The sequence below is a fragment of the Haemaphysalis longicornis genome, unplaced genomic scaffold (genome assembly GCF_048455015.1).
Source record: "Haemaphysalis longicornis isolate Haplotype H1 unplaced genomic scaffold, Haemaphysalis longicornis Haplotype H1 scaffold_12, whole genome shotgun sequence".
NCBI lineage: Eukaryota > Metazoa > Arthropoda > Arachnida > Ixodida > Ixodidae > Haemaphysalis > Haemaphysalis longicornis.
The window spans coordinates 24,325,579-24,339,848 of NW_027526225.1; the positions used below are offsets into that span (position 1 = coordinate 24,325,579).

Here is a 14,270-nt window from a genome sequence, read left to right on the forward strand (position 1 = left end):
ACTATCCTTCTTTAATGGGTAAAAAAATGAAAACGAAATACGAACGAGAACTTAGTGAAAAATGTGTGTAAACAACTCGCGGTGACCCAAGAAATCGCGCAATCAAGCCAAATTTCGGCCATGTTTGAGAATTTATTCCGCACGGCAGCGTGGCTCGCCGCCATTTCGGTCACTTGAGAGACGTAGATCAAGCCTTCTTCTCTCGATCGAGCCGCTCGCCAGTTTCGTATCTTCACGTAAAAAATAAAAAAAACATATTTCTTCCCGCTTGTTTTACGAGCTCCTACTGGGTATTTAAATCACGTGACGCGAAATCGCGACCGCCATTGGCTGTCGCCGTGTGCATCGTTCTGCTTTCAACGCTTCGCACTTCGCTTGAGCCTAGAGCTACTTTTTCTACCTCCTTATCGTGACTTTTCTATCATGAACGGTGAGGACAAGCGTGACTTTCGTCGCCGGAAGTTCCGGACTTCACGCCTGTACAAGGGAAAGAAGCGCAAGCGGCGCAGCATTGCGACGACCACGGCCAACGCCGGCACGGCGAGGCCTAACGGCGACGGGCCTTCAAGCGTGGCAAACGCGGCTCAACCAGGCGGGGCTGATTTTATCAGCGACGCTATCGGCTTTGTAAGCGCATCGGAGAAGAAGTTGTCAGCCTTCCAAGGTGAGGAGACAGCCAGCAACGGCAGCGGTGCAAGCGCAGTCATCTGTGAAGTCGGCGCTCTGACTGACCTTGTGAGCGGCGCGGTGTGCGCGACGTGTGGGAAGTGCGAACTCGTCGTGGTTGAGGTTGCGAACAGGCGGAAGGGCCTCGCATCGGTACTGGAACTCAAGTGCAAAAACGAGAAGTGCCCTGCGGGAGTGATTTCTTCTGTTTACTCGTCGCAGCGCGCTGCCGCCACCAGTCGCGGAGGCCGCGACCCGGAACTCAGCAGGGGAAGTCCCCGTGATAGTTTCGCCATCAATGTGAAAGCGGTACTCGCTGCACGCGCTGTTGGCATCGGACACGATCAGCTGCACAGGTTTTGCGCCATTCTTGGTCTACCGAAACCCCTGCACCAAAAGACGTTCCACAACATTGCCAAGAAAGTTCATGCCGCGGCCACAAAAGTCGTCTCTGACAACCTTGCTGAAGCAAGACAAGTAACTGCGTCGCAAACTGGTCAGACTGACATCGGTGTGATGTTTGATGGTACTTGGCAGAAGCGAGGACACAAGAGCCACAACGGTGTTGGCACTGCCATTTTCCCTAGACACTGGTCTCTGCCTGGATTTCGAGGTGCTGTCCTACTACTGTCAAAGCTGCAGCCGCCACCAAAAGCTTGATGAGCAAGAGGAGGAAGTGTGGCAAGCTTTTCATTCCCCGGTGTGTGAAAAAAATGTGGACTGCTCATCCCATGCCATGGAGACGGAAGCAGCACTGCGGACCTGGCATAGGACGCTACCGTACAGCCTGCAGTTCACGACATTCCTGAGTGATGGAGACAGCAGCGCCTACACGGCAGTGTGTCAAGCAGGAGTTTACGGGCCAAAGGCAGTGACAAAGGAGGACTGCACAAACCATGTTGCCAAACGTCTTGGTACAGCGATGAGGAAGCTCAAGACTCCATTGCCACGTGGAGAGAAGCTGGGTGACAAGGTCATTGAGAAGCTGCAGCACTACTACCAGATAGCAATAACCAGCAACAGGGGTAGTTTACGTGGTATGTACTGCGCCATCTGGGCATCGTTTTTCCATTCTTGTTCAAGCAATGAAGCAAATGTGCACAAGTTTTGCCCCAGCGGGGAGGAGTCGTGGTGCAAGCACAAGAGAGCCGAAGCCTTGGGAGAACCAGCTCCAGACCACACTCCACTCCTAACCAGAGCTCAAGGAAAGGCGCTGCTGCCCATCTACAAGCGCTTGACAGATGCCCAGCTGCTTACCCGCTGTCTGCAAGGAAAAACGCAGAATGCTGCCGAGTCCCTCAACAGCAAGATTTGGATGCTGTGCCCAAAGACCCGCTTTGCCTCCCGGACTGTAGTGGAGACGGCCACCGCTCTCGCAGTGTTGTGGTTCAACAGGGGCCACACTAGCTTTGAGCAAGTTCTCCAAGAATTGGGAATCTTCCCTTCAGAAGAACTGGTCAGACTAGGCAGTGCAAGTGACCAGCGGAGGATCAGGCAGATGTCTGCTAAGCTCACTGCCGAGGCTAGGTCCCATCGCCGCAGCCTGGAGAATTGGGCCCGTACCGAGGACTCCGCCCGCAAGAACCGTGAGGGTGAAACTTATGCAGCAGGAGCGTTCTAGTTTTAGTACCTCAGTGTGGACATTTCAGACTATATCCCCACCAAGTTTCATGTTGTTTGAGCAAGAATTTCTGAATCTGCCAAAGAAATAAAATTTCAATTGCGTTTTCTCAGTTTGTTTTTTTTGTCCATTTTCTGAGTTTGTGCACACTTTTTTTCCCACTTAAAGTTGTCGTATCAGGATGAAATTTTGCACAGATGTTCATTATAACACGTAGAGTGCACAAATCTTGTTCATTATGCAATTTGTGTCCTTAGATATTTCTGACAGTCATAAAACAAAAATATACAGAACAAAAAAAGGCACACTACCAGTCTTTTTTTTTCGTAGTGAGGAAAATGATGATGAGGCTTTTTCAGGTAGATTTGTGCACTCTGCAGTTCATAAGGAACCACCTAGGCTACTTTAAAAGTTTCAGAAAAAATTTTTACTATAAAAAAAAGTGTGCACAAAAAAGCCATTTTTCTGAAAGTCATGCTGCATAACATTTTATCCGGAGCAGCTATTCAAAATCTGATTGCATATATGACCAGAGGAGCTCAATCTCTACAAGCTGTGAAAATTTCAGCCTCCTAACTTCATTATTAAAAAAAAAGTTGTTTGGAGGAGCACGTCCCCTTAAGGGCCCCTTGCGGGGTATTACATAAGAGGGGGGGGGGGGGGGGAGCAAGTACAAAAATTCTACAGTAGGTCTTCCCCTCTTCCCTCGCTCTTGCCCTCCCATCTGGCTGCTCCCATGATAAACACGATGGACGTCTGCTGAATTCAATTCAATTTTCCCGCCTCCCACTGCTCGCGCACCATCTACCACAACCTTTCGTTACTGATGGACTTGGAATGCCGCCACGAGGTCTAGGCTTGAGCACGAGCTCTTTTTGCATTTTGTGGTCTAAACATTGTTTTCAATGTGCTTTCTTTATTTGCCACCACAAAAATCAAGCCCACGCCCATTTACAATTAAGGGAACACTGCCAGTATCAGCTACGTATCGATGCTTTGCTCCAAATAAGACAAATATTTCCTCCTTGCTGAACAATGTTGACAGGCATGAAGATTGCCGCAAGGCTTAGTAGTTTGCAAAGGTTTCGCCTCCGCCGACGTTTCGTTCAGAACTTGAATCAAGTGAGACTGAGGGACGGATGGACGGACCAAAATTTTCACGTTTAGGTCGCCCAAGAACCTACCGTCTTCAAAAATGGCAGCATCTCCACTTCGTGGATGATGGTGAGGGTGCGGAGTACGGGGACTCGAAATGACAGCCAATTTGCGCCCCGACCGTCATTCGATTTGAGCAGTGAGTTGCACCTTGAGCATTCCCTCAATGAAACTGCAACTCACGTCTCAAATCGAATTGCGCTTGATTTACGCTTGATGGCGGTGTGCGCACGGATGGACGCGGATGGACATTGGGAGGTCCTCAGGTACTCCGCACCGTTACAGGCGAGGGAGTAAGCCGTTTCATTCTCGGGTACTAGCTCACGGTCGTAGCCCAATGAGTGAGACGACTGTCACTAACTCTGTCTGGTCTACCAGACACAGGCTCAATGATATTTTGCATTTGTAAATGCTATGCGCATGGACGTGGACGGACATTGTGCGGTCCTAAGGTACTCCGCACCTAAATCTGCACAACACTGTTCCGAACAAAGTGTGTGCTACTTTTCCGCGCATTCCTTACGCGATGCAATAAGAATACAACGCGCTCGACCCAACCCCCTCGAAAGCAGGCAGGCAGGGTGTGCACCCACTTGAAGCATGGAGCAGCTGAGTTGCATGACGACGGCTCGGTCCGTGCGCATCCAGCGCTGCAGGTACACCAGGGGCTTTTTCTTCCGACCGGGATTCTTTGGAACGTCACCACCCTGGAAACATCAGGCCTTCATCAGTTGCCAAGTGTTGCCCTAGCCTCAGAGTTCAACACTTGGTGGATGATCATGCCCGAATAGGCGCTCTAAATAACCCCCCCCCCCCCCCCCCCCCCCCCCCCCAACCCCACTTCCTGTTTGCATTTGCTGTCGTCTGGAAGCACCTACATTTGTAAACGGCACTGCGTGTCTTAATCCTGCAGCAAAAGCTCAATTCTACTTCTGAGGGAGTGAGCGAGTGAAATGTTTACTCGAGCCGAGTAAAAATAAATGAAAAAACAAGTTTTGTTTATGTTTTAATACTTACGATGCCTCCCTGACAATGTTATCAGGCACAAGAAAATGCAGAACTACCAGAATGCTCCATTCTCAAAGACAAGGAAATAAGAAAGGGTTAAAAGCCCTTTCTCTTTTTCTTTTGCAAAGCGCTGCAAGTGAATTGCAGGTAGCCTGTCACTGCTACCAAAGAATGCCAACGCATTTTGGTGGTGGCCACAAGGGGCTAAAAGAATGCTACATCCGACGCCTAATTCGGTGCAAAAGATATACCGCATCCTCACGCTTTTAACACGCACCATTTTTAGCTAAGGACAGCCTTACAAATTTGCGTGAAAATTGCAATCAGGCTCAAAATCAAAACCAGCTTCATGGTGGACAGCCGAATGGCCGTGGACACCAACTCTTGAAATGCAACTCAATACAATCCAAAATAATCTGTCAGCATCTAGCGAGTAAAATTTGGCACACCCAATGTCGATGGGCATACCTCAGCTGTTGCACATGCTACCACTGCTGCACCTCATTTCGGTCATTGTGGCACTGAAAACGCGGTATGGTACCACTACCATATGGTACCATACTACTGTAGTACCATACTATGTACCGTAGTACGTAGTATCGTAGTACCATACCGTAGTACCATACTATGGTACTACAGTATGGTACCATAGTGGTACCACTGTGGTACCACTAAGAGGTACCACTAAGACGTACAACTTAGGTGAAAGATAAAGAGCGAGGGGAACTGAGTAACATCTAGCACACTGAGTGACCCAGAGACACGAGTGTGTGTGATTGGCGTACACAAAGCAAAGCCACATTTCCGTGCAAGGCTTCACAGGCCCTGAGCACAGACTATTTCGAGAACTTGAAGAAGATCCCTGGTGAAGTTAACAACGAGCTGCCAATGACGAACGGATTGTCACGTCTGAAATTATGAAGGTCAAGGAGGTTTAATTAAGATAGCAGACACTTTCAATGTTCACCGCTTCAGTTTCAACTCGAGCAGCAGCTGGACAAGACAGTTTGTGAAGAACGCATTTTTGCTGCCACAGTTGCACGTGTCAAATAAAATGTCTTTTAGACGTGCTCGGTAGAATCGGTGTCAGCTTATTTTTTCGAATTTCCTTACGTAAAATTACTTGCCTGTTACAATCGGGGGGCACATAACAATCGAGCAAATATGGTACTTTGCCTCTGCTTCTAGCTGGGCCTTCCTCAATTTAACACAAGGCACAATTCCCCACATCAAAGTTATAAGTATCTATTTCCGTTTTTAAACTTTGAAAGTGTTCGAAACTTCCGGAGAGTAGTGCTATCTGATTCAAAGCCAATTAGATATCATATTATTCAAGCACACACTTTAAATCTCATTCCTAATAATTTCTTTAATAGAAGAATAAATTAGCTCTAAAAATGTATAAAAGACAACTGTTCTTGCACATCAAGCACATCCTGCACACGACACCAAGAGGGGACACTGGTCTTGAGAACCGAAAATTTGCCAGAATTAAGTTTATTTGAAGTCTACAGATAACAAAGAATGTACTATCGGCATCAAATGAAACGCGAACACGAAAATATGAACCAGAACGTGCAAAATTGAAAAATACTGCTCGTAGAGTTCATATAATGGCACGCTATGGTATGTTTGGAAATCCACTTTTCCCAACTTTGTTTTTGTAACTATGCCACGCGTCATTTTGGCTTGCATAGAAAGAAATCGCGCTATTTGTGCGTTCAGGTTCATATTTTTGTGTTCGCGTTTCATTTGACGTCGATAGTACCTGCAAAACACCATAGCTATATCATAAGTATTCATGAAGCTGTCGCCCTTTGAAGTCGCCTAAATGACCATTTTCGCCTATGTTTCCAAACTTTGTGCCCTGTTTTCTCAGAACCATTTTTTTTCCCACATGGTCATCTGTCGGGTACAATATCTTGGGATGTACTGGTTAGATTTACACAATTTTTGCTGCATTCGAAAGCTTATTAACTTAACAGTGCAATAAAACCTCAAAAGTATAGAATTTCTTTTTTCTGGCACGAGATTTCAAGCAGTTAGTTTTACAAAAAAATTGGTAATTTATGACCTGACGTTTATGAAGTTTACAGCGTTTGCAGAAACAATGCTAAAATTACTGCTGTCGTATAGTTGCACTCCCTGGTCCTTCTAGAACACGAAGGGATAAAAGCTATTTGAGTATTTCATAGGTAGATAATGAAAAAATTGCCCGAAACAGAGTGGGATAACATGTCGCACAACTCTAAACTTCCACCCCATAGACAAAAACAGGCGGCATATTTGGGCTCAGGATGTTAAAATACACTCAATGTGTAAATCTCAAGCGCATAGGTTAAAGAATAACAAAAATGTCCTCAAGACCAGTGTCCCTCCTAAAATTTGGCACAAGGATGGGGCAAGTCGTTTTAATTAGCATGTCCCCTTTCAAACGAGAAGCCCAGGAGTGATTCGTCAGAGAGGGCTCACCTCAGTGAGGTTCTCCTCCATGTAGTTAGCGAAATACTTGAGCAAGCTGAACTTCTCCTGGAGGTTGGGCGGCAGGCTGGAAGGCGAGTGGGCCTCAACCGAGCCGTTGCTGTCCCGGTACTCGAGACGCCTGCACAACAATGACGACCGCGGTGTCAGCGTCGCTGGTCAAAGCAGCCCCGCTAATGGGACAAACATTCTGTAGAATGACTTTGCAGGTCAGCGACACTAGGGTGCTTAGCTCTGTGGTTCTCGGCCAAATTTACGGGCACTCGCTCCCAGAAAACCTGCATTTGGGAAGGGCTATCCTTCCTGCCACTTTGGTAACACTGGCTGTGATGACGCAAGTTTGCGATGTGGCATTCAACAGATTGCAAGCATGCCTGTTCAGTAATACAAATTGTGCCAACATAGGAGTCTTAAGACTGTAAAACCTCATTAGAAGGGACACTTGCTAATGAGCCATTTGAATGAAGACGGTCTGATTGATTTTGCTATGTTGGCCATGTTAGCAACATTGCATACACGAGACCTTGGCTACGAGAGACATGATTCTTGGGCCCCTTGAGTGTCTTTTGTAACGAGGTTTTACTGTAACATCAAGCCACGTACTTGACAATTTCACTGGTCGGTTAAATGAAAACTAATCGACTAGTTAATTGAAGTGGATTACTACAAGCACTGGGCAACACGAACAGCTGGACAATGTGCTACATGACAATGCATGACGAGGTCTCTCACACGTGCGAATGGTAAGTGTTCCTCGTCAAGCGAAATAAGGAAGTGAGCTTCCAGGCTCTGCTGGGATGCAAATTGCATGCAAATTAAATTTATAAACAGAAGCTGAACATTAGTAGTAGGGGCAGCAGCAGTAGTAGTAATATTAGTAGCAGCATACGTATGCATATTTTAGTGCTGTAAGGGCCCTGAAGGCAAAAGAGCACCATTTATGGATGTTTGAAGCCTCTGATCTAAACATGAAACTGGTCATGACGCTGGACGACAGTGACTATGGTATTGCATTAAAACCAAGAGCCTTTATGGGGCACACTGGTCTTAAACCGAAAATGTTTATTTTTACAGTTATGATGAGAAAAATTGGAGGACATATGTAGTTTTTCATTCTGATTGTAGATAGATTCGTTCTCGTGTAAAACAACTGCATTCAAACTTATTTGGATTTTTACATTTGATTTTTACATTTCATTTGGTAAAACCGTTTTCTCTGGTTGCTACCTTCCACGCCCAAATTTCAAAGTCATAACTTCCGCTACAGACCAGATAGAGTGATACTGTTGGTCTCATTGCACTCCTTGATTTGTGCACAGTTCACTGGTACCTTGTTCCGCTCAGTTTTTTTACAAAAGCCATCAAAAAATCAAATGTAAAAATCCAAATAAGTTTGAATGCAGTTGTTTTACACGAGAACGAATCTTATATCTACAATCAGAATGAAAAACTACACATGTCCTCCAATTTTTATCATCATAACTGTAAAAATAAGGCTTTTGATCAAAGACCCACGCCCACGCAATCAGGCATGCCCACTGACTTTTGAGCACAGTTCATTGTCAGTTACGATTAAGCAATTCAAATATCCATTCGGCTCAGCTTGAGTGTACCTACCTGCTCCAATTCTGCTGTTTCCCAGTTTCACGAAACCGAAATTAACAAGGTTTTTTTGGAGTTACTGCCATGCGTGCACAAAGCATGGTGCTTGCAATTGAGGAGGGAGACGTCAGATACCGAGGCTCTTTGATTTATGGTCTCAGACTAACCACGGGTAGTCTGTGGGTAGCCTTAAGATTCCTCACGTCACACGATTATGTACAGTCCAGCCCGCTTATAACAAACACATCGGGAAACAGAAATCAATTCGTTATATCCGTTTTTTGCTGTACTTGAACATAAATTATGTGTAGAAATGGCAATGGGAAACGAAGATTTGTTCTTTATAGCCGAGATTTCGTTAAAACCAGGTTCACTATAAGTGGGATAGTACTGTATATGGGAAAAACAAATGCTGGACTGCTTCTCAGGGAGACCGCTGGAGTCCAGAACTGGTGATCGAAGAGCGCCACTGAGATGATTTTTAGTGCTCTCTTTATATGGCCTTGATTTTCCCAGCTAGGCACAAACAGAAAGCCCGGGACTCCAACATGTTCACGAGAGCTAGTTCGCCCCCATAGCTGGTATTAAGACCAGGAAGATGAGGCCAGTCATAACCTGAAAAGGCCGACTAAAAGGCTAACCCTTGAAGGGGCCCCGAAGACAAAAAGCAAGTTTGGTTCATTGCAAAGACCGCTCTTTTCTCAATTATAACGACACCAATTTTATCGCAAACTTCAACAAATAATGAATATATTAAAGGGACCCTGCAACACTCTTTGAGCAGTGCAAGTAAACCTGCGCGACGTTTAGATTACACTGCCAGGAATACCCGAGCCAAATATTACACGTGCACGTGAAGCGGTGAGCGCGCAAATCGATGTGAAAGACGCGGAAAAAGCAACCGCTCTCTCTTCAGTTGTCCTCATTATGCAACCCCTGGCATGGCCTAAGGGACGTTACATAGGCCATGGCTGCCCGATCGGCTGTCACTGGTCAACTTCGCGGCTAGATTCTCCCATTTCCGTCGTCGTCATCGCTGTGTACGAACCTCTTCTATGCCTGAACCTGTAGGCACAGTTTTGCCGTTTCTTTTGTGTTTTCTTTTGCGGAGTTTAAGAGTTTGAGTGATGAGCTCAATACTCCCCTTTCAACGGGACCACCCGACTACAAACGTTTATTGCTTCAAAAACGCCCTACCAGCCCGAGCGCGCACTTGCGAGCAGGCAACCATGCCTCCTTTTTTGTGGCACCAGACCGGAAATAGGCCCCTCCGCATTGCGGAGAAAAGGAGAAAACTACCCGGCATGGGATATATCGAAGGCCGCCGAAGAGAACGCCGCGAGCCACCCCCCTCTCCGGGAGAAGGAGCACGCAGCTTTCGTCGCGTTCTCCGCGGTCGAGTTGAGAGGGAACAATTATGCGCGATTTCTCATCGCGCGTAGTTTCGTTAATTGTGAACGGATTTTCATAATTCTTGCGGGAGGAGATTTCTGGGACAATAGACTTTATCCCAAAATACATTACTAGTAGTCGATGGCAAGTGTTGCAGGGTCCCTTTAAATTCCCGCGCCTTCCCGCGAGGGGAACACGAGTAAATGCAGAGCATTGGGGCCTCAGTACTGATTGAAGGCAGTGTTGCTTCCATCGCTTCTTCCGTGATGCTAGAGTAGCAGACACGAGTAAACGTGGGCACGAGCGTCAACCAAGGAAGGAAGGAGCAACGCAGTGACTGAAACACGAGCGACCGCTAGCCGCTATATTTGCAGCGCGCGCAGTAGAGGGAGAGCAGTACGGGGGGGAGAGCGCGCATGCGCAAGCAGCACGCGCCCTTCCACGCCCCACCGCGCTGCTATCACGCACCTGTTACGCCGAGACCGCGACGGAGCGAACGGGCTGACTACGACGCATGCGCGCGCCAGCTGCTGTTGAGAGAGAGGAGGGAAGGAGAGGCGCACCTGCTGCGGACGCGAAACTGTTGACACCGTCCGACGCAGGAACAGGCGAGGCTAAGAAATGCTCTGCATTTAAAACCTGCGAAGCAGCGACGACTCCCTAACCACTCTCCGGCAACTTTTCTCAGACGTCACAGGATCTTGTTTGTGCAGTTGGAGGCCTCCGACCTAGCCCAGCACAAAGACCCGTGACTGAACCATTTTAGTGAGGCCTCTAGTTCCCGTCTGATCGCATCACTTGAAAGGGGCCATGAAGACACAATACGAGTTCGTTTTATTCGAAAGATTTCGTGTTCTATAGTTCCCCCAGCGCTTTTCCGGAAGCAAAAGAGGCTTTATTCACTGTGAAATTAATCAGTTTAAGCTAAAACTTTGATTCTCACGCCAAAAAGTGTGTTTGAACGACGTCTGCAATGACATCATAAAAACAGGACTCTCCACTAAACTTGGTGTGGAGCGAAGCTTTGCTTACCGTTAGTGAACCTAGATGGCATCACCACACCGTGGCAAGCCGTTTTCTGCCTTTGGTTTGTTTTTGATTGTATTTAAACCTGGCCTGTTTTTGTTCATGGAGAAAATAATCGTTTCGGGAAACATGGTGCTAGGTCGACAAATATGGTCACATAAGACACCGTCGCTTGTGCGTGCAACGCTGCGCGTCTAAACCAAGCACAGTGCGTGCAGTACCAACACCAGTACACATTGGTACTTCTATGATTGCGTGTGCTTTCGTAACTTCCACTGTCTGTCCCACCATTCTTACTGATATACAAAAAATTTACGCGCAAATAGCTTGTTCGGCAAGCTTATAAGTGCTGCCTAATTTGCGTTTGCTTTCGCTGGCCTCCGCCAATCGCAGAGCTGGCACATATGACATCATAGGTTCTGTTGCGGAAAATGAGCTCGTTGGTCGCATGGCCTTTCCCTTTTTTCTTAATTATACAGCTTATTGAGCAAAGCTCACATTAAAAGTGGTGTCAGTAAGATTCTAACGAAGCAATCTTTCAAATGAACCAAACTTGGGCTTTGTCTGCACGGCCCCTTTAAAGTTAACATGCAGTTAACCCACTGAAAATTACGTTTTAAGTGCTGGTCCATATGACGTCACTCCAGCCTATAAGACGTCATCCTAGTGCAAAATGTGAAAGTTTTTCAATACTTCTTGCCTTTTTTAGGTTACAAAAAGCACCTTCCCCGACTGGCATGGAGCTGAGTGAGGTATTGAAGCCTAGTTTTTTCAAATTAAACAACGTTGTATTTTGTCTTCATAGCTCCTTAAATTAGATAAATTATAACTGCCGCCCCCACGCCACTTGTGTTTAAGAAAATGAAGCACGCACTCAGGCGCCTAACAGCAAAGTGCCACACATCTAGCGACACTGTGCAGCAATCGCCTATCGCGTCGGACACTCACTGGCGGTCAGCTGAGAGGCTCAGGTGGGTGGCATCGTTGAACAGTCCGCCAACCGTCCGGTCCGACAGCTGGAAGCCGAAGCCGAACTTGTTGGAGTAGTCAATCCATTTGGTCACCAGCAGAGCCGAGCCGGCCCACAGGGGTGGCATCCCGCCCTCTGAAAAGTTCGGAAGGCGGGGCGGTTATGTCCACCGGTCACGCGTTTCGCAAGTGCCTCTCAGAGAAAGTCGCCGCAAAGACAAAATACGACTCTGTTTAAACTGTTTAAGTAAAGCTCAATCTTAGTTACCACAAACAGGAAGGCTAATCTTTAATCCGCAAAAATTTCGTTCGAGTGGAACGATCTAAAGAAAGTTTGTTGAGATGAGAACTTTTGTAAACTCTGATGCGTAGCTGATGCGGATTGGAAATCTTTCTCTGTAACAGAAGTTCTGTTCAAGCGATGTTTGCTATTTTGCCACTAGCTCATTCAGAACTCCACAGGAAAAATTAATGAAAAAGTGTTAGTTCACTCAGCGGGTTGAAAATCTGCCTGGCGTCGTGGCCAAGAGATTGCACACAAAATGATGGCAGCCCCCCCCCCCCCCCCCCCCCCCCAAAAAAAAAAAAGGTTGAAGGATGCTCAGAATGCTGCAAGATTTCTCAGAGGAGCTCCTTTAAATGTTAGGTGATTGATTAAAAAAGAAAATTGAGCAAGTTTGGGTTGAGGTAGGATTCGAACAGAATGAGAAAAGAGATGAGCATGACCATGACAGCTTGGCATACCTAGCCGATAAAAGGTGGACAGGTCAATAAATACATTGTGGTCTTCGACTCAAGAATCGTGTTAGAAACATACATGTACTTAGGCCTACGTCACTAATTTGAGCATGTGAATTACACAAGTTTCAATTAGGCGAGAGGCAAAGTAGGTACTGCTAAATGTCACCTTTGCCCGGTGATGCCAACGTGGCTGCATATAGAGTCATAGTGAAGGAAAAAAAAGGAAGATACCAAGGGAAAAGGATGATATAACGATGAGGACACGTTTGCCAATCGGACAGTAATGCTTTCGCAATCCCGTCATAAGGAGTGCTCAGGTGTCTTCATAACTCTTTCACCACTTTTGTCGTACACTTGAATCTAAAACTACCCCTGGCAGAGGGAAGGCGCATCCCATGTTTTTTATAAAAAGCTGCACAGGTTTTTTTACTTTGAGGAAGGACGGAGGCCTTCTCACGATTAGTTTGTAAACAGTCACTTTTGCTGTCACGTTGCCACACCTGACATGCATTACAGGTACTAAGCAGTCTCTCCAGCAGAACCCAACATGTCCTGGAATCTGAACAGGCAAGACAACCGTTGCGATGGCTGTCCTGGTGATTTCGCATGCAGCCACAGCCACCCTGTTACCAGGGCAAAGAAGCGTTGCCTAAAAATAAGAAAGGTCGAGGCGGGGGTTGCCAAGAGGATACATCCGCTGATGAGTTTGCGCACTACGGCAACCCTCCGTAGTGGCCGTACGGGAGGCCGTGCCACCACTCACTCGAAGCAGGCATGTCTTCGAGGCAGGCCTCCAGCAACCGGTGAAGAAGCTGCGTTGTGCCCAGTTTCGAGTTGCCTGCAATGAAGAAGGTACCGTATTTTTGTGCGTATAACCCGCACCAAACATGCAACCATTTTAGTGGCACAGTGGGGGTGCGGACAATACGCGGGGTTTTTCTTTTATTGCCGCTTCACGGCGATGCGCGTTGTGCCGTGAAGCTCCTACGCAGCAACACTGACTAAGCCTTCCATGGCAGCGATTGCACAAAACATACAAGGACAAGGAAGAAAAAACAAGGACGAGCGCACTCTAACGACCGAATTTTATTAGTGAATTGTGACTTTCACCTTGCAGCCAGTGTATTCTACTTGCTAAACATACGCATTTTCTGTCTACATTGTATGTGAGGTGTTGCTTGAGCAGTAGCTTTGGCGCAGCCTTTCCTGTATCAAATGTGCGCGAGGATTTTTTTTCTTTTCTGGCAGGCTGAAAGTGGGGGTGCAGATTATATGCATGGGCGGATTATACGCGCGAAAATACAGTATCGGCAGCTGCAGCTACTGGCAACACATCAGCAACACATACTACGTTAACCGCTTAATATCTAAGAGTGATTAACGACAGCTTGGAAAGTTTGGCAGCTCGTTAGCTTCACCCAAAGCAGCACTGCACAGTTTGCCTTCATAGAAGGACACCTATCATGGTTTGTCAAAAGTGCTTTTGAGCAAGGCTTATCGCTTGAAATATTGTTCCTTATGGCATTTTCAATGGAAACACATGGTGCACAGCAGCTGTGTGCCACTACAAGAGACCTTTCATTAATTAGGACTAAGATAAAAATACATT

General features: G+C 46.7%; 1 protein-coding gene and 1 pseudogene across 1 annotated transcript in view; one reads left to right on the forward strand and one right to left on the reverse strand.

Annotated features, from left to right (window-relative positions):
• LOC144162499 (serine/threonine-protein kinase PLK3-like) overlaps positions 1-14,270 on the reverse strand; it is a 55,521-nt gene that overhangs the window by 13,200 nt on the left and 28,051 nt on the right. Inside the window, exons 6-9 of the mRNA XM_077693062.1 lie at positions 13,425-13,499; positions 11,900-12,056; positions 6,923-7,052; positions 4,036-4,149 (exon numbers count right to left, since the gene is read on the reverse strand). Coding sequence (XP_077549188.1) covers positions 4,036-4,149; positions 6,923-7,052; positions 11,900-12,056; positions 13,425-13,499 — 476 coding nt within the window. The remainder of the gene's footprint in view (positions 1-4,035; positions 4,150-6,922; positions 7,053-11,899; positions 12,057-13,424; positions 13,500-14,270) is intronic.
• Positions 424-2,287, forward strand: LOC144162498 (uncharacterized; annotated as a pseudogene).